Source organism: Aquarana catesbeiana, linkage group LG02 (genome assembly GCF_042186555.1).
Source record: "Aquarana catesbeiana isolate 2022-GZ linkage group LG02, ASM4218655v1, whole genome shotgun sequence".
NCBI classification, from domain to species: Eukaryota; Metazoa; Chordata; class Amphibia; order Anura; family Ranidae; genus Aquarana; species Aquarana catesbeiana.
In genome coordinates, this window is record NC_133325.1 from 157,699,467 (window position 1) to 157,722,319 (window position 22,853).

Genomic DNA, 22,853 nt, shown 5'->3' on the forward strand with positions numbered 1-22,853 from the left:
CGTGTGTACGAGGCTTAGGTTTCATCTTGTGACACGGGGGGGGGAAGGAAAGGGAAACAGTGCCTTGCGTTGCAACAAAGGAAAGCACCACCCTTTATACAACAAATGTCAGCCCTCACTATTTTAGCATGTGGGCTGGCGTGAACGGGCCAATATAGAAAAACATCCATTCTATGATAACAGCACAGATCTACTCAAAGCCATACATTTTTTTTTTTAACCTGAACAACATTTTCGCTCCCTTCTTGGTCCTTTCCTTCTCTACTGGGTTTTACATACATTTACACCTCAATCATGCTAGGTATAAATATACAAGAATAATGGCTATAATGCTTAAAAACATGGCTTCAGGTTATATGCAGATAGGGTTGGCAATATCTAGTTGTATATCATGTATACATGATATACACACACACACACACTATAGATATATAATATATATTTAGATATAGAATAATCAAGATCTCTCTCTCTCTCTCTCTCTCTCTCTCTCTCTCTCTCTATATATATTTATTTATTTATATATATATTTATTAATTTATATATATATATATTTATTATATATATATATATATATATATATCTATATCTCTATAGATATCTCTCTCTCTCTCTCTCTCTCTCTCTCTCTCTCTCTCTCTCTCTATATATATATATATATTTGTATATCATGTATCTTGTAATTGTTGGATAGAATATTTTTTAAAAAAGCTCCTGCATTAGGCCTCTTGCAAACAGTATTGATGTTTGAGCATCTTTTTATTTTTTTTAAACCTAAAATTTCAGGTGTTTGTCTTGTGCGTTCGCGCATTTGTGCACACAATACATTTCTGGGGGAGGAAATGGGGAGAACCTAGTGGTCACGGAACCAGCTGCATACTCCGTGCGTGATTAAACTGGCTGCTGAAAGAGTCTAAAACAGAGGGCTTAAAGTGATTGTAAACCCTTACAGACCACTTGACTACAGGCAAGCCTATAATAAGGCTTACCTGTAGCTACCCCGGATATGCATACTAGCTCATTATGCCTTTGTCATGCAGGGTTTTTTTTAATTTTTTTTAAACTATTGTGGGTTTACAACCAATTTAATATCACCAACTATTCCATCTACAAACAGTTTCTACATCTTGGTGGCAGAATGCTGCAATTAAACCTACAGTGCCTTGAAAAAGTATTCACACCCCTTGAAATTTTGTCATGTTACGACACAAAAACATAAATGTATTTTATTGGGATAAAGTATTGGCCTAAAAGTAAAACGCTATGTGTGGAAGAAAACTAACACTGCACATCACTCTGAACACACCAACCCCACTGTGAAACATAGTGATGGCAGCATCATGTTGCAATGATGCTTTTCTTCAGCAGGGACAGGGAAGCTGGTCAAAGTTGAAGGGATGAAGAATGGAGCCAAATACAGGGCAATCTTAGAAGATTGTTAGAGTCTGCAAAAGACTTGAGTCTGAGGCAGAGTTTCATCTTCCAGCAGGGCAACGACCCTAAACATACAGCCATCGCTACAATAGAATGGTTTAGATCAAAGCATATTCATGTGTTAGAATGGCTCAAAGTCCAAACCTAAATCCAATTGAGAATCTGTAGCAAGACTTGAACATTGCTGTTCACAGACGCTCTCCATCCAATCTGACAGAGCTTGAGCTATTTTGCAAAGAAGAACGGGCAAAACTTTCACTCTAGATGTGCAAAGCTGGTAGAGACATCTCCAAAAACACTTGCAGCTGTAATTGCAGTGAAAGGTGGTTTTATAAAATCTTGACTCGGGAGGGCTGAATACAAATGCACACTACACTTCTCAGACATTTGTAAAAAAAAAAAAAAAAAAAAAAAAAAAAAAAAAGGCTTTGAAAAACATTTATCGTTTTCCTTCCACTTCACAATTATGTGCCACTTTGCCACTTTACGTTTTTGGTTGTAACATGACAAAAATGTGGAAGATTTCAAGCGGTATGAATACTTTTTCAAGGCACTGTATGTTGGCTACAACATGCGTCAAACAAATTAAAAGCACATGTACACAATTTACAAAAAAAAGTCATAAGGTTTATTTAAATAAAAAGTCAAGTAAATAGCTGATGGCCAATACAAAATCAGATGACTTGAACAGTTTTAACATTTGTATAGAAAAACTTTTTTGCAGCCAGCTAGACCATCAAAAATAATAACCCTTCAAAATTAGGGGGATATATATATATATATATATATATATATATATATATATATATATATATATAGCAGTTATGCCAAAATATGTGTTAGTCTTCAAAACACAATATATCTGCTCTGCTGGTTATTTTACTCTGCAGGATAGCAGTTCTTGCCCATGTCCAGCTTGGATGAGCCAATAACAACTGAGGTAGGCTGGAAACTGAAAGACACCAATACAAATGTACAAATATGACTTTAACATAGTAAAGTATAAACATAACACACATTCCATTATGTCTCAGTAAATTCCACTGTGTGTTCTTAAGATATACAAAAATTAGAAAACAGGATACCATACCATTGCATTTAAGTACATATTGGTATAAAACAGTTAACAGCTTTGATTATAGAAAAGGTATGTTTTGTTTCAATATACAAAAGTAAATTCTGAGTGAATGTACAAGTCGTGCTGAAAATGCTATCCCCACTACTAGTATTTATAATATAAATGGCAACTAATGCCTGTGTAGACAATGAAGATCCTGTACAGGCATTCATCAGAAAATTGTTTTCTGCCTTCAGATATGTTCAGCCACAGAATATAAAGTTTTAAAGCAGTTTCCATTTTAATACATACAACTATAGAATAGTCTTTAGATTTTTTTTTTTAAAAATCCACATCAATTGGCATTTAAGAGACAGCTGTCATAAATAACAGTGCGATATATTTAGTCTGTAAACAAGTGGAAAAATATACTTTATATTTGTTGGTCCATGTTTAGCTTCTTGAAGGAGAGAAATCCTCAACAAAGTAACTGGCAAAACATTACATCAAAGAAGTTTTTGGTGAAGAATTTCCCAAACCATTCGTTTCCTAAAATATGGCATGTGATGCTGGAACAAAAGATAAAGGGAACAAAATGAATAGCTGTAAAAAAAAAAAAAAAAAAAAAAAAAAAAAAAAAATCTAGCACACAAGCACAAAATAAAGGACAGTACACATGGTAAAGCATGTTCAGCTTTGTAGTCATTGTATAAGTTTTCTTTTCTGACCTAATTTCTTTTACTACCAAACTACCAATGTCAGGCTCTCTGTGCAAAAAACCTAACATAGCAACTGTCCTAACTTACCATCAGAGAAAATTGAGTACTGTCCGTGATACATTTGCACCAACATACAAAAAAAAAAAAAAAAAAGTATCACGGACAGTACTCAATTTTCTCTGTCACAATTGCACTAATATGGCTATAATCACCTAAAGTATAACTTCCTTTAATCAGAGAGAAAAGCAAAAAAAAAAAAACCATCATGTCAGTTATCAGTTTAAGCCCTGGTTCACACTGATGCGATTTGACATGTCAAATCACATGCCAAATCGGCAGCAATGGGAGCTTCCGAATCGGTGCAATGCCACATTTGCGGCGCCGCACCGATTCCCAAAAGTAGTTTCTGTACTACTTTTGGGGATTTCAGGGTGCAATTTCCATTGACATCTGTGCAGTAACCCACACAGATGTCTCTGAAATTGCCCCCGAAGTCGGGACTGACATGTGGAATGAAATTGTGCGAGTTCAGCTGAACTTGCACGATTTCATTCCCGCAGTCAGTGTGAACCTAGGCCAAATCATGGAATCCACAACTCGCAATGTGTGTACCCACTATGTGCAGAGAGGAAACAGTTACCTGTGTGAAGGTGATAGGCTTATCTTTGGTAATGTAATCTGCATATTTGCAAGTAAACATTCCACAATCGCTTCCATTCATTTGCTGGGGAATTTCCTAAAAGAATAATACAGCTGTGAGATTAAATTGTACAAAACCCTACAAAAACTAAAAACTACTGCTTTCAATGCATTAGGTATCAAAAACATTTATTTTCTTACTGCACGCTGCATTATGCACTGCTGTAGCCATTGCTATAAATTTTCTGTGATAATATGCTTTTACATTCATGCTAGGTTTTTACAGACCATAATTGGCTAGAGAAAACAGATTTAGATGTATGAATTACTGGCACCTGGTTGACCTTGCTGTTTTCTGACCAACTTCTGTTTTTGTAGACTACAGAGTTCAAATATGGAACTTAATTTGTGAATGATCTTTGATTGAATACACAACATTTAGATTTGCTGTGAGTGGTCCAGACATCTTTAGAATGTTTGACAAAGTTGGTAAATAAATAATAAATATTTATACATATATATATATTTTATTGAGAGTGAAGGTCCTGTTATTTTTGACATGAGATATATTTTGCTATACACTTTTCAATAAAACGTATTTCATCTATAGACTCTCCCTGTGAGTTGAGCTCATTGCTGTTCATAAAGAGTAACCACTTTCCCTCATGATTTTTTTTTTTTTTTTTTTTTTTATGAATGATTTTTTTCTAATTGAAAACATATTATACCCCAGCTCTACTGCTCAATCCAAAATTCTGTGCTGGAGATCGGCGCACAGGCTGGGATGTTCCATCCCCAAAGCGGTCAGTCCATAGTGAAAAATGCCAGCAACTCAGTAATACTTCTTTATTAGAACATTTGCTACATGTAAATAGATACAGTATACAAAATGCTCTTTGAAGTTTGTACACTGTCTATTTACATGTAACAAATAACATTTTAATACAGTATACAGAGTTGCCAGCATTTTTTACTATGATTTTTTGTGAAAGCAGTTTTTTTTTGTTACAGAACCAAAATAATAATATTGGTCAGTGGGCAAACTCCAGTTTATTATAAAATATTGTATATGCTCTTTCAATTCAATGTATTAAAAACAAACATACCTCACTTCTCTTACTGCTCAGAGACCATCCATTACAGTCAAAACTGACACCTTTCTTGTCTTGACTTTCTAGCTTCAGATATTGCCTGCAAAAAAACATGGGCTCATTTTATTTAGATACAGCTTAATGCAAAGAACTAAGCTACTTGGGAACTGTGGAGCTGACCACAAGAAACAGGTCAAACCCAATTTTCCAGGCTTAACACAAGTAAACAATAGCCTAGTATATATTTAGCTTGCCTGTGTTGCATTGTTCAAAAGTAGTCTAGTATATTAAAGAAAAACAAAAAAAAAAAAAAACAGCTATGACATGTGGCTCTCTTGATTAGAGTTTGAACACTGCTGATTGGCATTCTCAATTCCTTTGTTATATTTTTTTTATATCCCTTTCCCGTTTTATACAGTTCAACTACCTTTTCCCACAGATCCTTTGACAATTCTTTTGCTTTGCCCATGACTCAGAATTCAGAAACGTCAGTGTAGCACTGGATGAAAGATGCAAGGGTCTGTCAGGAGTCCAGAAACTCATTGACCCTTTTATACACACACTAATTACAAGCAAACAGATCAAAGGTGAGGATGGTTACCTTTAATAGCAATATAAACCGCTGTGTGTCAACTTGTGTGCATGTTATGAGGCCAAAATCACCAGGATATGTAAACTTTTGATCAGGGTCATTTGGGTAGTTTGTGTTGTCATTATGATTTAAAAAGAGAAAACACAGTTGATCGATAAATGGCTTCAGCCAAACACTAACCATGAGTGAAAGAAATGTTTTTGTGTTATTCATATTCTCTGAAAAATGGCCAAGAAATAGCAACAAATGTCAATGGGCTTAGGCAAGAAAGAATTAAAATTGTTCAACTGTTAGATACAAAATTGGTGAGGTGAAAAAAAAGACACAAGTCCATCCAGTCCAATCTGTGTGTGCACTTATATGTTAATAGTACATTGTATACCCCTGTATGTTGTGGTCGTCAAAGAGGTTGTAAACCTCTTTGTGGAAGTTGTACCTATAGATACGCCTAGAATAAGGCTTATCTATAGGTACTGTAAATTTTGTCCTAAACGTGCGCCGTTTAGGAGTTTTTTTTACTGTGTTTTCCGGCCAGTCACAGAAGCCTAGTCCACGGCCCTGGAAGGAAGAGGAGCGAACATGGATGCAGCCTGCAGCGGGGACGGCGCAGGCTTCGTTTGCAGGCAAGTGTCACATAATATGCTAGTATGCGATGCATACTAGCACATTATGCTTTTACTTTGCAGGGGCAAAGGAAGGAAGTAAAACCCATCAGGGTTTACTTCCCCTTTAAGGTGCCCATCTAGTTTTTTTTTTTTTTTTTTTTTTAAAGTATCAATGCTCCCTGCTGAAAACACTGCTTGTGGAAGAGAATTCACATCCTTACCGCTCTTACAGTAAAGAACCCTCTGCGCAATTTAAGGTTAAACCGCTTCTCTTCTAATTTTAATGAATGGCCGTGTGTCCTGTTAAATTCCCTTTTGCTTTTCCCTGTGTCACCAGTACGGTATTTGTACATTGATATATCCCCTCTCAAGCGTCTTTTTTCCAGAGAGAATAAGTTCAATGCTTGTAGTCTTTCCCCATAGTGGAGATCCTCCAGTCCATTAGCTTTGTTGTCTTTCTCTAGACCCTTTCCAGCACATCCCTCCTGAGGACTTTTGCCCAGAACGTGTCGGCATACTCCAGGTGAGGCCAGACCAGAGTCTTGTAGAGTGGGAGAATTATCGTTTTATCTCTGGAGTTGATTCCCTTTTTAATGCATGTCAATATTCTGCTGGCTTTGCTTGCAGCAGCTGGGCATTGCATGCCATTGCTGAGCCAGTCATCTACTAGGCTCCCCAGGTACTTTTCCATCCTAGATTTGCCCAGAGGTTCTCCCCCTAGCGATTGAAATTCATTCATATTTTTGGCACCCAAAAGCATTATTTTACATTTTTCAACATTAAACCTCATTACCATGTAGTTGCCCACCCCATTAATTTGTTCAGATCTTCTTGCAAGGTTTCCACATCCTGTGTAGAAGTTCTTGCCCTGCTTAGCTTTGTATCGTCCTCAAATACTGAGATTGAGCAGTTTATCCCATCCTCCAGATCACTTATGAATAAATTAAATAGGAATGGTCCCAGGACAGAAGCCTGGGGGATGAACCCCAGGGGACCCCAATTTCCACACCAGACCATTCTGAGTACTCACCATTTATCACCACCCTCTGGACCCGCCCCAGTAGCCAGTTTTCAAACAATGTACTCACCCTTGATCAATGCCAACAGACCTTAGTTTGTACAGTAAACGTTTATGGGGAACTGTACCAAATGCCTTTGTAACATCCAGATACACCACGTCCACAGGCTTTCCTTTATCTAGTTGGCAGCTCACTTCCTCATAGAAGGTTAATAGATTAGTCTTGCAAGAACGATTTTTCATGAATCCATACCAATTACTGATAATGATACAGTTTTTATTACTAAAATCTTGTATATGGTCCCTTATCATCCCCTCCAAGAGCTTGCAGACTATTGATGTTAGGCCAACTGGCCTGTAGTTCCCAGGGACATATCTCGTCCCTTTTTTAAATATTGGTGCTACATTGGCTTTTTTCCAATCAGCTAGTACCATTTAAGTCAGTAAACTGTCCAAAAAAATTACGAACAATGGTCTGGCTATCACTTGACCGAGTTCCTTAAGGATCCTCGGATGCAAGCCATCTGGTCCCGGCGACTTATTTATGTTGAGTTTTTCCAAGTCTATTTCAAATTCTGTCCTCTGTTAGCCATGAGGGTACTTCCTGTGACCTGCTATGAAAATTAACATTACAGTCTTGGATATTGAATCCCCCCAGTTTCCCTTGTGAAGGCTGAATAATATATTCAAAACCTTCGCCATTTCTGTCTTTTGTAACCCAATTCCCTTCAATATCCTTTATGGGGCCCAATATGTTCTGGCCTCCCTTTCTTACTATTTATATACTTAAAGAATTTCTTGTGATTTTTTTTTACTCTCTTCTGCTATGTGCCTTTCGTGTTCTATCTTAGCCGCCCAGATTGCACCCTTACATTTCTTATTGCATTCTTTGTAAAGTTGGAATGACAATGACCCCTCAGATTTTTATTGTTTGAAGGCCTTTTCCTTTGTTTTTATATGCATTTTTACGTTGGGGTTGAGCCAGCAGGATTTTTATTAGCTCTTTTAAATTTATTTCCCCTTGGAATGCACTGGCCAATACCTTTTTTTTTTTAGTATGCTCTTAAAGCACTCCCATTTTTTTCTCCATGTTCTTTGTTCCTAGGATTTTATCCCATTTAATATCTTCTAGCAAAGAGTGTAGTTTAGGGAAGTTGGCTCTTTTGAAATTCAGTGTCTTTGTATTACCCTTGTGCTTCTTATTTTTTTTGATTTATACTAAAACGAATTGACCTGTGGTCATTGTTTCCTAAGTTTTTCTTCCTTTCCACATCTGCGATCAGGTCTGTATTGTTAGTTATTAGTAGGTCTAGTAACGCATAGTTTCTTGTTGGTGCATTTACTATTTGACCCATGAAATTGTCCTGCAAGACATTTAGGAAATGACGAGCCTTAGACAAATGCATGGTACCTTCCATCCAGTCTATATCTGGATAGTTAAAAATACCTCATTATAATGACACTTCTCATCCTTGCCGCCATTCCAAACAATGATAGGAGGTGTCCCCTCCTCCCTCTGTTTTGGGGGCCTATAGCATACACCCAGCATTACTTTCCCCTTAGTTTCCTCCCTTTGAAGCTCCACCCATAAGGACTCCACCTCCTCCCTTGCTCCATTGGTGATGTCATCCCTCACAATAACTTGCACACCATTCTCGATGTACAGGCATACCCCTCCCCCTTTTTTACCCTCCCCATCTCTGTGCTATAAGCCAACCAATCATGAGCGCTGTTAAACCAAGTCTCTGAAATTCCCACAAAATCGAAATCCTTCTCGTACATCAGCAGCTCCAGTTCTCCCATCATGTCAGCCAGACTCCTGGCATTAGTTTACTGCATCTGTACTGTAATGCATAATTCATCATGTGGCAATGTGCACTCCCCACTGTGGCTAAGAAAATAGAAGATCTCAGACTTTCTGCCCCTGATCCGAGCTGGAGATCACCACGAGTACAGCTAACCTACAGGGATGAATGGAATTGTGGCCCATGCACTGCAAGAGGTAGACCTGGCAGAAACATTTTAGCTGCAAAGACTGTGCAGCCTCAGGCAGGGCCACACAGTGAAGACAGCTGGAATGAGTATGAAATGTAATTTAACAAGCAGCCTGTACTTGTGAGGTGGGGGTACAGCTGTACTTTCATTGTAAACTTAATATAAGTTACATGTTTTGAGGTACTTACAGTAATAACTTGCAGGCTTCATTGTTGTGGCCTCCCATGGAGTCATAGTACGTTATTGTTTTTTTCCTAAAATCGATCACCTGTGAAACATAAAATAAAGAATAAAACTGGAGAAAAACTACATAAAATGTAAACTAAATCTATGTTGAAATAAAGAGGTTGATTTTGTACCTAAAACGTGTATTTCACACATAAATGCCTTTATATTAAAATTGGATAGTTGGGGAAAAGGAATGCTTGGTGATTGTTTCTTCACTGTTCTGAGCCCAGTGGAGTCATCTTTAATTGGTTGATTCTTACAGTAAGAAAGTAAGGATTTTGAGTGTAATCAGGAGGAAGACCAATTTCTGTAACCCTTTAAGATGAATACCAGGATCCAAAAAAACAACAACATCTAAGCCCCTTCTATTATGCAACTGAATTAACCACTTCAGTCCCACAGCCTCTCACCCTTTTTACTGTTATGCTCCAAAGCATTTTGCTCACTTGGGAGAGGTCTCGGTTCACATTACAACTTTAGTGTTCTACATCTCTTCTTCAGGACAGATAGGGCTTTTATTTCATAGAAGATTTGGATATATATTTCCCAAATCACAATCATGTTAAAAATGAATAAAAATGCATGTTTGTTTCTAAAGGTTTTTCTCAACAGCAAAATTTATTTCACCAATCCTAAAGAATGGTAAAGCTCAAACTTGTTTAAATTTCAAAATTTAGATGAGTTCTTACATTACATTGTAGTGCACGTAGGAGGAAAAAAAAAACATACAAAAAAAAAAAAAAACGACCAATTGCACCTTACCTGTAAATTCCACATCTCGGAGTACAATACAGAACACGGGTAAAGTATTAAAATACTCTGGACAAAGGCTTACAAGGCTCATACCTTCTGGTGACTTGACAGTACCAAACCTCCCTTGTAACCCTACCCCACTCTGCGAGTCCTTAGTTTTTTAGCAATCAATTCAGAGGAACCAGGGAACGGATGGGAAGGTGTCCTGTACTTCATATGTAGTTTACAGGCAAGTGAAAGTTACTATAATCCAATCTTAACTGTACAGTACAGAATACAGGTAAAAAATTCACAGACCTTTGGATGTCCCTCAATGAATAAGAAAAGTGGTTAACAACTAGGCAAACAGAACTGAACTGTGCCAAAAAGGTAAAACAAAACTTCAGAGTGCAGCTGTAAGAGCCTTGTGGCCGAAATCTGCATATGCAGAAGATTGGACATTCACCTGGTAGAACCTTGAGAAGATACAAGCAGAGGAACAGGTAGTGGCCTCAGACAGTTAGGCAACATTGTTTGCTACTGCAGAGCTAAGAAAGCGCTGTTTAAGTGAATAATGGGAACATGCGGATACGCATCTTGGATGTCTACAGATGGTATGTATTCCCCTGGTCTTAGAGAACAACAACCCACAGGGTGGATTCCATGTGAAATTTAGAATTTTAAATATTTTTGTTGAGGGATTTTAAAGTCCAGGAAAGGCAAAATTGCACTGATGTTCTTTGGTAACGTAAACAGGCTTGAATAGAATCCGCTGAAGAGGTATTGTCTTGTAGAGGTATTGCCTGGCACAACATTTTTTCTGGGACAAGAGGCTGTTCATGGCATTCTGCTAAGCTGACCCATCCATGGGCAGAATTTGGTTGATTTGAGATAAGAAAGCAGTGAGAAGGTAGACTCCAACAGAAATTGCAGCGCTAAACAAAACAAATATCTGAGATACAAAATAAGTGCTATAGTAATAAAGGCCCAAAAGGAACTACAGACAAAAAAAAATAATGTTCAAAGTTTGCCAGTATTCATTGAAGCATCAATCCATCTTCCACACCACCACCGCAGTGACTCCCGACTCTAAAATTACACCAGGAATACTGTGAATCTCCTACACCAGATGCGCAAAAAAGCACACTCACCAAATGGATGGGCTGCCAAGTGATAAGCAGCAAAAGAGTTAAATGAATTCCACAACTAGGCATCAGTCACAGCTCCCACTGGTCTCCATAGGTCTGGCCAGCTTCTTCCTTTATCCTCCTTTAGGGGAGGTCATCCACTCGTATGCTCATGAAGTAACACCACACACCATAAGAAATATGTCTCAGTGTAGTATTTATCAAAACAAAATTTCCATAAGCAATAGAGTGACAAAAAATCCATCTAAAAATCTACCCACTGACCTGTTCACAAAAAACGCAATGCCACTGTACACTTACATCTCCTGCTACCACAACATAGATCAATGTGGCGGTGTGACATCACACGTAGTTCTACCCAATGCGTTTCAGACAAATGTGCAACCTCAGGGACCTCATGAATGTCCTCTAAGAACCACACGCCCACTGAGACATGCACCCAGCGTGCTCCGATCGGGGGTGAAGGGCCAATTACAGTGGCCCTTTATCACATTATCAGCTGTGTCCAATCACCGCTAATCCCATGTAAACAAATACTGGTTATTGGCATATTCTTTTGTCAGTGCTGTCACTGTGTGAGGAAAGGAAAGCCGATAACCGGCTATTCTGGGACATTTACACTGATAATCAGGGCACTAATCATCAGTGCCCCAATTATTAATGCAGCCCCCCACCCCCATAAGTGGAGGAGAAAAATTACTTTGCAAAGTTTTATAACAGAAACTAAGCAAAAAAACATGGGATTTAAACACCACCAAAAGAAAGCTATCTAAAAATAAAAAATGATAAATATTTGATAAAGGGACAGTGTTGTATGATTGACAATTGCACAAAGTGAGACAGCACTGGTATTGGAAGTGGTTAAGCTGAAAGGAGACAAAGTTCATCACCTTAAGACACTAGCAAAAAACTGAGGACTCATGCAGTGGGGTAGGGTTATAGGGGAGGTGCCTAGATAGATAGATAGGATAGGTAGGATAGAAAGATAGGATAGATAGATTAGATAGACACACATTTATACAGTGCCTTGAAAAAGTAGTCATACCCCTTGAAATTTTCCACATTTTGTCAGGTTACAACCAAAATCGTAAATGTATTTTATGTGACAGACCAAACACAAAAATGGCACACAATTGTAAAGTGGAGGGGAAATGCTTAATGGTTTTCATATTTTTTAACAAATAAAATATCTGAAAAGTGTGGGGTGCATTTTTATACAGCCCCCTGAGTCAATACTTTGTAGAACCACCTGTCGCTGACCTTACAACTGCAAGTCTTTTTGGGTATGTCTTTGCAAGCTTTGAACAATCCTAGAGACTGAAATTTTTGCCCATTCTTCTTTGCAAAATAGCTCAAGCTCTGTCAGATTGGATGGAGAGCGCCTGTGAACAGCAATTTTTAAGTCTTGATAAAACAGAAATAGTGCAGCGCAAAAATTACACACAAATGAAATCTAATAAAATGAACATAAAGTCAATATAAGATAAAAAGGTGAATCCAAAAAGGAACAAGTATAGTCTCAAAAACTGGAACTCCCGGATCCACAGAAGATATGCCCAATAAAGAATAAATACATGCTAAACGCTCTCCGTTTGATAAGAATCAGCGGTTTATTTATACAAAAAGAACTACTCACATGGAGCCGGATAAAAACGAGCATGTAATGTAACACCAGAACGTTCAGGGTGGCAGTGGGTGAAATCAGACGTAGCTCCTCCCCCCGTATGCGTTACGCTCACAAGAACTTAGTCAGCGGGGAGGGGCTACAGCTTCACTCTGCCCCTCTTAAATACAATAGTTGCCATAGAAACGTGTAAAGCCGCAACTGATCCAGCGAGAGAATGAAAAACAACCACCATGTCGGCGCTACAAGCATCGGACATAGAATTCAATAGAAAACTCGTATTAAGAATCGTGTAGCAATATATTCACACAATTATCCACCCAAGGTGCAGACTGAAATATATAAAAAAAAAAAATAATAATAATAATATGGAGAATAAATATGACAAAATTTGCCCCTACTTAATCAAATAAATGAATTCTAAAAATGGAGGACTGTACACAGCCTCAAAATTATATGCACCCCCTGCCGCCCTGTTACAAAGCCAAGATTGACAATTAATGAACCTACAAATATGCCAATCTCATATTCAATATTAATACATAAAATTTAAAAACACACAAAAATTAAGAAAAGGATTTTGTAAATGAAATTAAAATAAGATAAAATAAAATACCTATCTGTCAGAAATAAACAATTGAGGTCAAAGTCAACATTTAACTTCAGATGTCAAAACTCGGACCTCAAAAATCCAAAAAGATCCTGTTTGGCTGAGACGACAAATATAAATCCCCCCCCCCTTGCCAGTGTCTTAACTTTTTTCAATAACCCAGAATATAAGTCCTCTGGGGGCCCTATCAGGACACATCCTAAAATGTCTTGAAACACTGTGGGACCCAAGCCCCTTTTGGCGTTATTTACATGTTCCGCAATACAGACATTCAAGGGCCTAGAAGTCCTGCCTATATACGGAAGCCCATAATTGCACTTTAGCATATAGACCATTCCCCACAATGTTACAAGTAATCAGATCCTTCATCAGATATTTTTTTAGTTTGTTTTAATTAGTCCCTTGCGCTGATTGCTTTCTATTATAAATTTTAAGTCTTGCCACAGATTCTCAATTGGATTTAGTTCTGGACTTTGACAGGGCCAGTCTAATACATAAATATGCTTTGATCTAAACCAGGGGTCCTCAAACCTAGACAGGGGGCCAGTTCACGGTCCCTCAGACTGTTGGGGGGCCGCACTATAGTTTAAAAAAAATATGAACTAATTCCTAAATTCCTATGCACACATCTTTTTTGTAGTGCAAAAGAATAAAAGAATGAATAATAAATAATAATATATATATAGGGGATGGACAGGGGGACAGAGGGATGGACAGAGGGGTGGACAGGGGGACAGAGGGACAGTGGGGTGGACAGGGGGACAGAGGGATGGACAGGGGGACAGAGGGATGGACAGAGGGGGGGACGTGGGGTGGACAGGGGGAGGGACAGGGGGTCAGAGGGAGGGACAGAGGGGTAGACAGGGGGACAGAGGGGTGGACAGGGGGACAGAGGGATGGACAGGGGGACAGAGGGATGGACAGGGGGACAGAGGGATGGACAGGGGGACAGAGGGATGGACAGGGGGACAGAGGGATGGACAGGGGGACAGAGGGATGGACAGGGGGACAGAGGGATGGACAGGGGGACAGAGGGATGGACAGGGGGATGGACAGGGGGACAGAGGGGTGGACAGAGGGGTGGACAGGGGGGACAGAGGGGTGGACAGGGGGGACAGAGGGGTGGACAGGGGGGACAGAGGGGTGGACAGGGGGGACAGAGGGGTGGACAGGGGGACAGAGGGATGGACAGGGGGACAGAGGGATGGACAGGGGGACAGAGGGATGGACAGGGGGACAGAGGGATGGACAGGGGGACAGAGGGGTGGACAGAGGGGTGGACAGGGGGACAGAGGGGTGGACAGAGGGGTGGACAGGGGGACAGAGGGGTGGACAGGGGGACAGAGGGGTGGACAGGGGGACAGAGGGGTGGACAGGGGGACAGAGGGGTGGACAGGGGGACAGAGGGGTGCTCACCTGTTCGTAGGCTGTTGCTTGAAGCCTCCGCTCTCTGTCACTCTTCGCGCCTCCTGTCTCCGTGCGGGACTGTGCTGGGAACTACACTTCCCAGCATGCAGCGCAGCACACGGAGCCCTCCATTACTGGTGTGGGGGAGGCGGCTTGGGCGGAGCGGATATGCTCCCTGCCGAAGCCGAGCCGACCTGGCCCCGGCCCGAGCCTGGATTGTCAGGAATCCGGCCCTGGGTCTGTTGGGCCGGATAAATGTCCTCGGCGGGCCGCATGTGGCCCGCGGGCCGTAGTTTGAGGACCCCTGATCTAAACTATTCCATTGTAGTTCTGGCTGTAGGTTTAGGGTCGTTGTCCTGTCTCAAGTCTTTTGCAGACTAACAGGGTTTTCGTCTAAGATTGCCCTGCATTTAGCTCCATCCATCTTCCCATCAACTCTGATCAGCTTCCCTGCCCCTGCTGAAGAAAAGCATCCCCACAACATGATGCTGTCACAACCATGTTTCGCAGTGGGGGATGGTGTGTTCAGGGTGATGTGCAGTAGTTTTCTGCCACAGCATTTTGCTTTTAGGCCAAAAAGTTGAATTTTGGTCTCATCTGACCAGAGCACCGAATTCCACATGTTTACTGTGTATCCTGCATGGCTTCTCGCAAACAGAGCTTCTTATGACTTTCAACAATGTCTTTCTTCTTGCCACTCTTCCATAAAGGCCAGATTTGTGGAGTGCACAAGTAAAGCCTCATACACACGATCAGACTTTGTACAAACTTTCCCGTGGATTTTTGTACAAAGGGCTTCGGTCATAAACTAATTAAGCATACACACGGCAGGACTTTTTCAGCCAACTTTCACCAAAACACGTGGTTTTTCAGCTCTTTACCGCCACCCTTTAGTCAACTTCTGTATTGTTGTCTGATCTTTTGCATTGGTTCTGAGCATGCATGTTTGTACTTTGGACTAAAGTCCTATGGACTTCCGTACGTACACACGATAGGATTTTGCACCATAGGACTTTTGTTGCCGGAAAGTTTGTCTGTTTGCCCAGCCAAAACGTGTCCAATGAAAACCAAAAAAGTTTGTCCGATGGAGCGTACACACGGTAGGATGCTGCCTTAAAACAGCTAATTTGCATGTTTGTTGTCAAAAAGTCCTATTGTGTGTATGGGCCTTAATAGTTGTCCTGTGTACAGTTTTTCCCACCTGAGCTGTCGATCTCTGCAGCTCCTCTAGAGTAACCATGGGCCTCTTGGCTGCTTCTCCGATTAATGTTCTCCTTGCCTGGCCATGTCTTGGTAGGTTTTCAGTTGTGCCATACGCTTTCCATTTTCGGATGATGGATTAAACAGTGCTCAGTGAGATGTTCAAAGCTTGGGCTATTTTAATTTATTTATTTAATTTTTTTTTTTTTTCCCTAACCCAACCCTGCATTAAGCTTCTCTACAACTTTATCCCTGACCTGTCCGGTGTGTTTCTGGGCCTTCATGATAAGGTTTGTTCACCAAGGTTCTCTAACAAACCTCTGAGTGCGTCACAGAACAGCTGTATAAATACTGAGATTAAATTACACACAGGTGGACTCCACTAATTAGGCAACTTCTGAAGGCAATTGGTTCCACTAGATTAGGGATCTTCAAACTACGGCCCTCCAGCTGTTGCAGAACTACACGTCCTATGAGGCATTGTAAAACTCTGACATTCACAGACATGACTAGGCATGATGGGAATTGTAGTTCCTGAACAACTGGAGGGCCGTAGTTTGAAGATCCCTGCACTAGATTTTAGTCAGGGTCATCAGAGAAAAGGGGGCTGAATACAAATGCACATTTACGTTTTTGATTGTAACAAAATGTTGAAAATTTCAAGGGGTATGAATACTTTTCAAGGCTCTGTATATACACATGTACACACACTATATTATATTTGTAATCTTTTAGAAAGGGATGACATATAAAAGACAAAAAAAAAAACAGCAGTAAGAAACATTTTGCTTACAGCCAAGCACCAATGAACTCCAAGATGAACAGGAACCAATAATATATCTGCAGAGAATACATCCACCTTTTTTGTCCACCTCTTCACAGCTTGAAACCCAGCCGATTTTAATTTTGGAAAAAAGAACGTGTTGAAAGCATGGACTTTGGGCAAACCTTTTCGTTTACTTCTTTCCATCAAAAGGTTCATATAGAAATTTATTATCTGCATTACAAAAGAAAAAACTGTCATGAAAATTTTAGCTACACATTTGCGTTAAAACAGAGGAATTTTCACCTAGCTGTAAATTCCACATCTTGGAGTACAGCACAGGACCAGAATGGGGGGGGGGGGGGGGGGGTGGTGATTTTGCACAGAGCAGCCACAATCCTCTTCTACTTGGGTCCCCCGCCAGCACTGCACTGCTGGCTCCTCCCCCATGACCAGTGCCCCCATAGCAAATACCGGTGGCCTGCTCACTCCGGAGCCCCGCTCTATCCATCCATAAGACAGAGCTGCGGCTCAGCCCTGCCCCCGGCTCTCTCCTCATTGGCTCATGGACTGCGATTAACAGTGGGTGCCAATGGCTCCCACTGCTGTCTCAGTCAATGAGAAGAGGGAGTCCCGGGACAGCCGAAGCTCCTATGCACATCGCTGGATCAAGAGGGGACTCAGGTGAATTAATGGGGGGCTGCTGCACACAGGTTTCTTTTTTACCTTCATGCATAGAAAGGATGAAGGTTAAAAAAAAAAAAAAAAAAAAAAAAACTTCATCCCTTTTAGGAGCAGATTTATTAAGCAGTGAATGTGACATTTAAGGCCTCAATTGCATGGGCAATCTATACACCCGGCAGGATGCACAGGTGTTCTGTGCAGGCAGTCTATCCAAACCAATGACAAGCATCACATACTGCTTTCTGCTCTGTGTCCTGGAACTGCATGGATGTACAGTTGGGGATGCACTTTGGAGTTCCTCCATGCAGCCAGTCATTGATTTGAACAGGCTGTCTGAACACCTGTGCATTCCATGTAAGTGAATATGAACCTTTGCATGAGTGCACGGATTGGTTCGCCTATGTGAATGAACACTTTAAATACATGCACCAGTAGTGAATATTTGGTGAATTCCACATTTGTTTCTTTATAAAGATCCACTTAGGGTGTATTACCTAAAATTTACATGCAATCAGTTTTCTTTGTCATTTCATTACTAATGCACAAATGTATCTTTTCAGTTTGTATGAATTTGGTAGATTTTAAGCACTAAACAGGATTCATGTATTCATGTAATGCATTTTTAAATTGGGATATTATAGCAAAAAGTAAAAAGATGCTGTCATCCTCTGTCCGGGAACGAGCACACCATCTGTAGCTGGTGTCTCAAATCAAATGACGCAGCGCCGGAGGGCAGGGCCTGGTCCTGCATTCTGTGTGAATGTACACAGATGCGGGACTCAGGAGCGCGCCCGCACGGGTGTCCACCAAGGAGAGAGCTTCTCCAACGTGGACACTTGATGCGGGGAGGAGCCACCAGCGCTGCTGTGGGACCCAAGAAGAGGAGGTTCAGGGCCACTCTGTGCAAAACGAACTGCACAGTGGAGGTAAGTATAACTTTTTTTTTTTTTTTTTAAATAACAGAGGGTTTACAACCCCTTTAAGCCCAAAAGCAAACATTTAATATATTGCAGCTTATCAATTCTAAGATGTGATGGCTGTATTAGTTTATTTTATGCTATCTTTTCTCTATTTCAATCTGGTGATCTAGCCAGTAAGTGCCGTTTTTCACAGGCTCAAGCTCTCCAGCAGAATGCATCAGTTTACATGAAAGAAGTGGTTAAAATGATTAGCTTTTATTTATTCATGCAAACCCTTTATCCCAAAAGGAAAAAAACAGCTGTAACTGATTATAAAGGGTGAGCTGAAGTTTGGCTTCAATGTGTTAGTGCATCTAAAACTGCCAATGCATTTAACACTATCAACCCCACCCCCAGACTCACAATGCTGATGTCTGCTGTGCTTTATATGCTCATTTCTCCAGAGTTGTGTTTCACTAATACAGGCAATGTCTTATTAGTCAGATCACCAGGTGAGAACAGAGGGAAAAAGCCAAAGAAAATAAGACGATGCAGCCACATCTAATAATTGGTAAGCTGCATTACAATAAATTTTTGGTTTTGGGTTTAATACTGCTTTCATTTTAGTATATGTTTTCCTGAAAATGTGCATTGATAAATAGCTACATAAATATTGTACAAGATAAACTGCAAATTGCATGATTATCCAGTATCTCTGGTTTTAGAAAATATAACGGTTTGTAAAAAGTAATTTCTTACAAAAAAATAAATAAAAGCAGATTTTAACGTGTTTGAAAAATAAAAAAAATTGCCCCAGTAGACAAGTGGTTAAACTTGATTTCAGAAAGACACACAAGAACTTACCTCATCATTTAGCCAGTTTAAGTTATGAAGTGTCATGATATCTTTACGCGTAATTGTCAAGCGAAAACCTTCACTAAGGACTTGATCATTATTTCCACCAAATAGAGCGCTCTTAATTTCCTTTCCCATTTCCTTCAAAACAGAAGAGGGGGTAAAAATGGGTTTATAGAGGTTATTCAAAACAGAGTAAAGCAAGGGCAAAAGAATCTGAATCACCTTCTTGGATACATTTCTGCATAGTATGTGACAGAGAAAATTGAGTACTGTCCGTGATACTTTTTTTATTATATTTTTTTTATTTGCACTAACATACAATTTTTCAGGACAAGCTTTCTTCTTCAAGGTCCAAGCAGTACTGATTCACAAATTTTTAAGCAGCATGTTAAAGAAGAAAAAAAAAAAAAAAAAAGAAGAAAACCAAACATACAAAATCAATGGTAATAAAGATAGCAGCAGAGTTAGTGAGATAAGACAGAAGGAGAGCTATAGAATGCAGGGGGGGATACTAGTCACAGAGGGGGTCGTAAAACTTTAGCATAATGTGTAAGGAAACCAGTATCTAAATTCAGGCTGTTCTTTTACGTGTCAAAAAGAAGTATCATTCTTAGTTCAAACGTTTTCCTTTCCTGGACAGTTCTGAAATTCCCTTTAAGAACTAAAACATTGAGGTCTTCTATAGTGTAGTCCGGTTGTGAGAAATGATGTCCCACAGGTGTGCATAAACTGTCTTCTTTATGTTCTTTGATGGTATGTCTGTGCAAATTCATCCTCGCTTGCAACTTCTGTCCTGTTTCACCAATATAAGATCCTTTGCTGCACCTTTTGCATTGGATGAGGTACACAACATTACTGGAGGTACAGCTGTAAGATCCCAGGATATTGAAGGTCCCATTTGTGTGTGTAACACTTTTGGATAGATTGATCTGGTTGCATAATTTGCAGCGTTTTTTATTGCAGGGTTTGCTTCCATTATTTGTGACTTCATAATCAGAGTGAAGTTTCCTGCTGATTAGTTTGTGTCTGAGGTTGGGTGGTTGTCTGAAAGCCAATAATGGGGGTTGTTGGAATATTCCTTTCAGAGTTTCATCCTCTGTTATAATGGGTTGTAAATCTTTGAAATCTTTCAAAGCCGTTCGGCTGTTATACCGGAGGACATCCCCCCCTCCCGCCACCCTTACCGGGCCTCCCGTTCGATCGGGAGGCCCGGTGTCCAATCGGCTGCCTTCGGCGGCTGGGGGCGGGCTGGAACGAAGCTGTGGGCGGCTTCGTTCCAGCCTTCTCATTGTAAATGCGGAAGCGACGTCATGACGTCACATCCCGTTTACTCGGCTGCCAACGGCGCCGGTTTTAAAAAAATATACAGTGTTCAGAATTGCCGTTTTCGGCGATCTGAATAATTTGAAGTGCAAAGGAGGGATCGGGGGCCTTTTAGACCCCCGATCCCTCCATAAAGAGTACCTGTCACCACCTATTACTGTCACAAGGGATGTTTACATTCCTTGTGACAGTAATAAAAGTAAAAAAAAAAAAAAAAAAAAAAAAATTTTTTTTAAACACAATTTATCAGTATAAAAATAAATTAAAAAAAAATTTTTTTAAAGCGCCCCCGCGAGCGAAGAAAACGCATACGGAAGTCGCGCCCGCATATATAAACGGTGTTCAAATCCCACATGTGAGATATTGCCGCGATCGTCAGAGCGAGAGCAATAATTCTAGCCCTAGACCTCCTCTGTAACTCAAACCTGGTAACCGTAAAAAAAATTTAAGGCATCGCCTATGGAAATTCCTAGGTACCGTAGTTTGTCGCCATTCCACGAGTGCGTGCAATTATAAAGGGTGACATGTTTGGTATCTATTTACTCGGCGTAACATCATCTTTTACATTATACAAAAAAATTGGGGGTAACTTTACTGTTTGGATTTTTTAAAATTCATGAAAGTGTCCCTTTTCCAAAAATGTGCATTTAAAACACCGCTGCACAAATACCATGTGATATAAAATATTGCAACAATCTCCATTTTATGCTCTAGATTCTCTGCTAAAAAAATATATATAATGTTTGGGAACTCTAAGTAATTTTCTAGCAAAAAATACGGATTTTAACTTGTAAACACCAAATTCCAAAAATAGGCTTAGTCATGAAAGGGTTTTAAAACAGAGGGTTTAGGTACATTTTGGTGACTGAACAGAAATGTTTTCCAGTTGACTTCTTTGAATTAAAACAACATGCAGTTATGCAAAAAAACATATAAACCAACATGTCAGCTGACTAAATGAATATGTTGGCAAGCAAGTATAAAGTGCTCAGGAATTCATCTTTCACTGGCCTAACTGAAGGATAGTAAAAGTTGAACTCTGTGTGGTCAGTGTGCATTTATAATGCAGATACATCTAAAAAGAAAGCTACCTGTGTAAGCTCTGGAAATTCTGGCCCCTCCTGGACAGATTCTTCCACTGGTTTTGGAAGTAATGTAACAGGGATTTCTTTTTCAAGTGGTACGCGCAGTTTCAAATTGATATCGTCTTTTACACCACGTTCCTGCAGCCTCTAAGCATTTTAAAAGATGCAAAAAAAAAAAAAGTAAAAATATTATACAAAGAAAACATTAAAAAAAACAGAAGATACTAAAGACCAGAATGACTTCTGGAGAAGTGTCTATCAGAGGTGGAATCAAGCAGACCTTGAACTTTAAATGGTATATTCAGAAATGCAAGTAGGAGTGAAAGTGAAAGCAAATCTGACATTTTGGTTTCTCACTTGAATAGAAAAAGAGAGGGTACATCCAACTAGTTCTAGGGACAATTAGGAACGCCCTCACTTTGGATTCTCACTTCCTGTTTTGACCATGGGACAAGGAAGTGAAAGGAAATCTTACCAATGAAACAAAAACACTACTGACAGGGGTTATACCCTTGCCTTGCTTTATCAAAAAAATAATAAAAACGTTTTGCTTTTAGTTACACTTTCCAGCCTAACTTCAAAATGATTGTCTCTTTAACCCATTCCCGAACCAGGCGACGCAGTTATACTGCGGAAGGTTGGCTCCCCGGTACGCGTGTGCGCCGCCGGATGCGATGACCGCTCCACACAGACAGAACGGAGATCTGTCAATTTAAACAGACAGATCTCCGTGCTGTCAGGGTGAGGAGAGCGATCTGTCGTTCATACCAAGTATGAACAACGATCGGTCTCCTAACCCAGGCAGTCCCATCCTCCCACAATTAGAATCACTCCCTAGGATACAGTTAACCCCTTGATCTCCCCTACTGTTATCCCCTTCCCTGCCAGTGACATTTACACAGTAATCAGTGCATTTTTATAGCACTGATCTCTATATAAATGCCAATGGTGTCAAAAGTGTCCGATCTGTACGCCATAATGTCACAGTCCCGATGAAAATCGCTGATCACCGCCATCACAAAAATGATCACAAAATAAAGCCATAAATCTTTCTCCTATTTTGTAGACGCTATAACTTTTGTGCAAACCAAGCAATATACGCTTATTGCGATTTTTATTACCAAAAATATTTAGCAGAATAC

At 40.0% G+C, this 22,853-nt stretch overlaps 1 protein-coding gene across 2 annotated transcripts in view; it reads right to left on the bottom strand.

Annotated features, from left to right (window-relative positions):
- Nucleotides 1-2,039: 2,039 nt before the first annotated feature.
- SENP1 (SUMO specific peptidase 1) overlaps nucleotides 2,040-22,853 on the bottom strand; it is a 77,631-nt gene continuing 56,817 nt past the window's right edge. For both annotated transcript variants that reach the window (XM_073613680.1, XM_073613679.1), the window contains 7 exons: nucleotides 21,718-21,858; nucleotides 19,310-19,441; nucleotides 16,893-17,096; nucleotides 9,339-9,418; nucleotides 4,956-5,040; nucleotides 3,851-3,946; nucleotides 2,040-3,060 (listed from right to left, as the gene is read on the bottom strand). In XM_073613680.1, coding sequence (XP_073469781.1) covers nucleotides 2,998-3,060; nucleotides 3,851-3,946; nucleotides 4,956-5,040; nucleotides 9,339-9,418; nucleotides 16,893-17,096; nucleotides 19,310-19,441; nucleotides 21,718-21,858 — 801 coding nt within the window. In that variant the 3' untranslated portion in view covers nucleotides 2,040-2,997. The remainder of the gene's footprint in view (nucleotides 3,061-3,850; nucleotides 3,947-4,955; nucleotides 5,041-9,338; nucleotides 9,419-16,892; nucleotides 17,097-19,309; nucleotides 19,442-21,717; nucleotides 21,859-22,853) is intronic.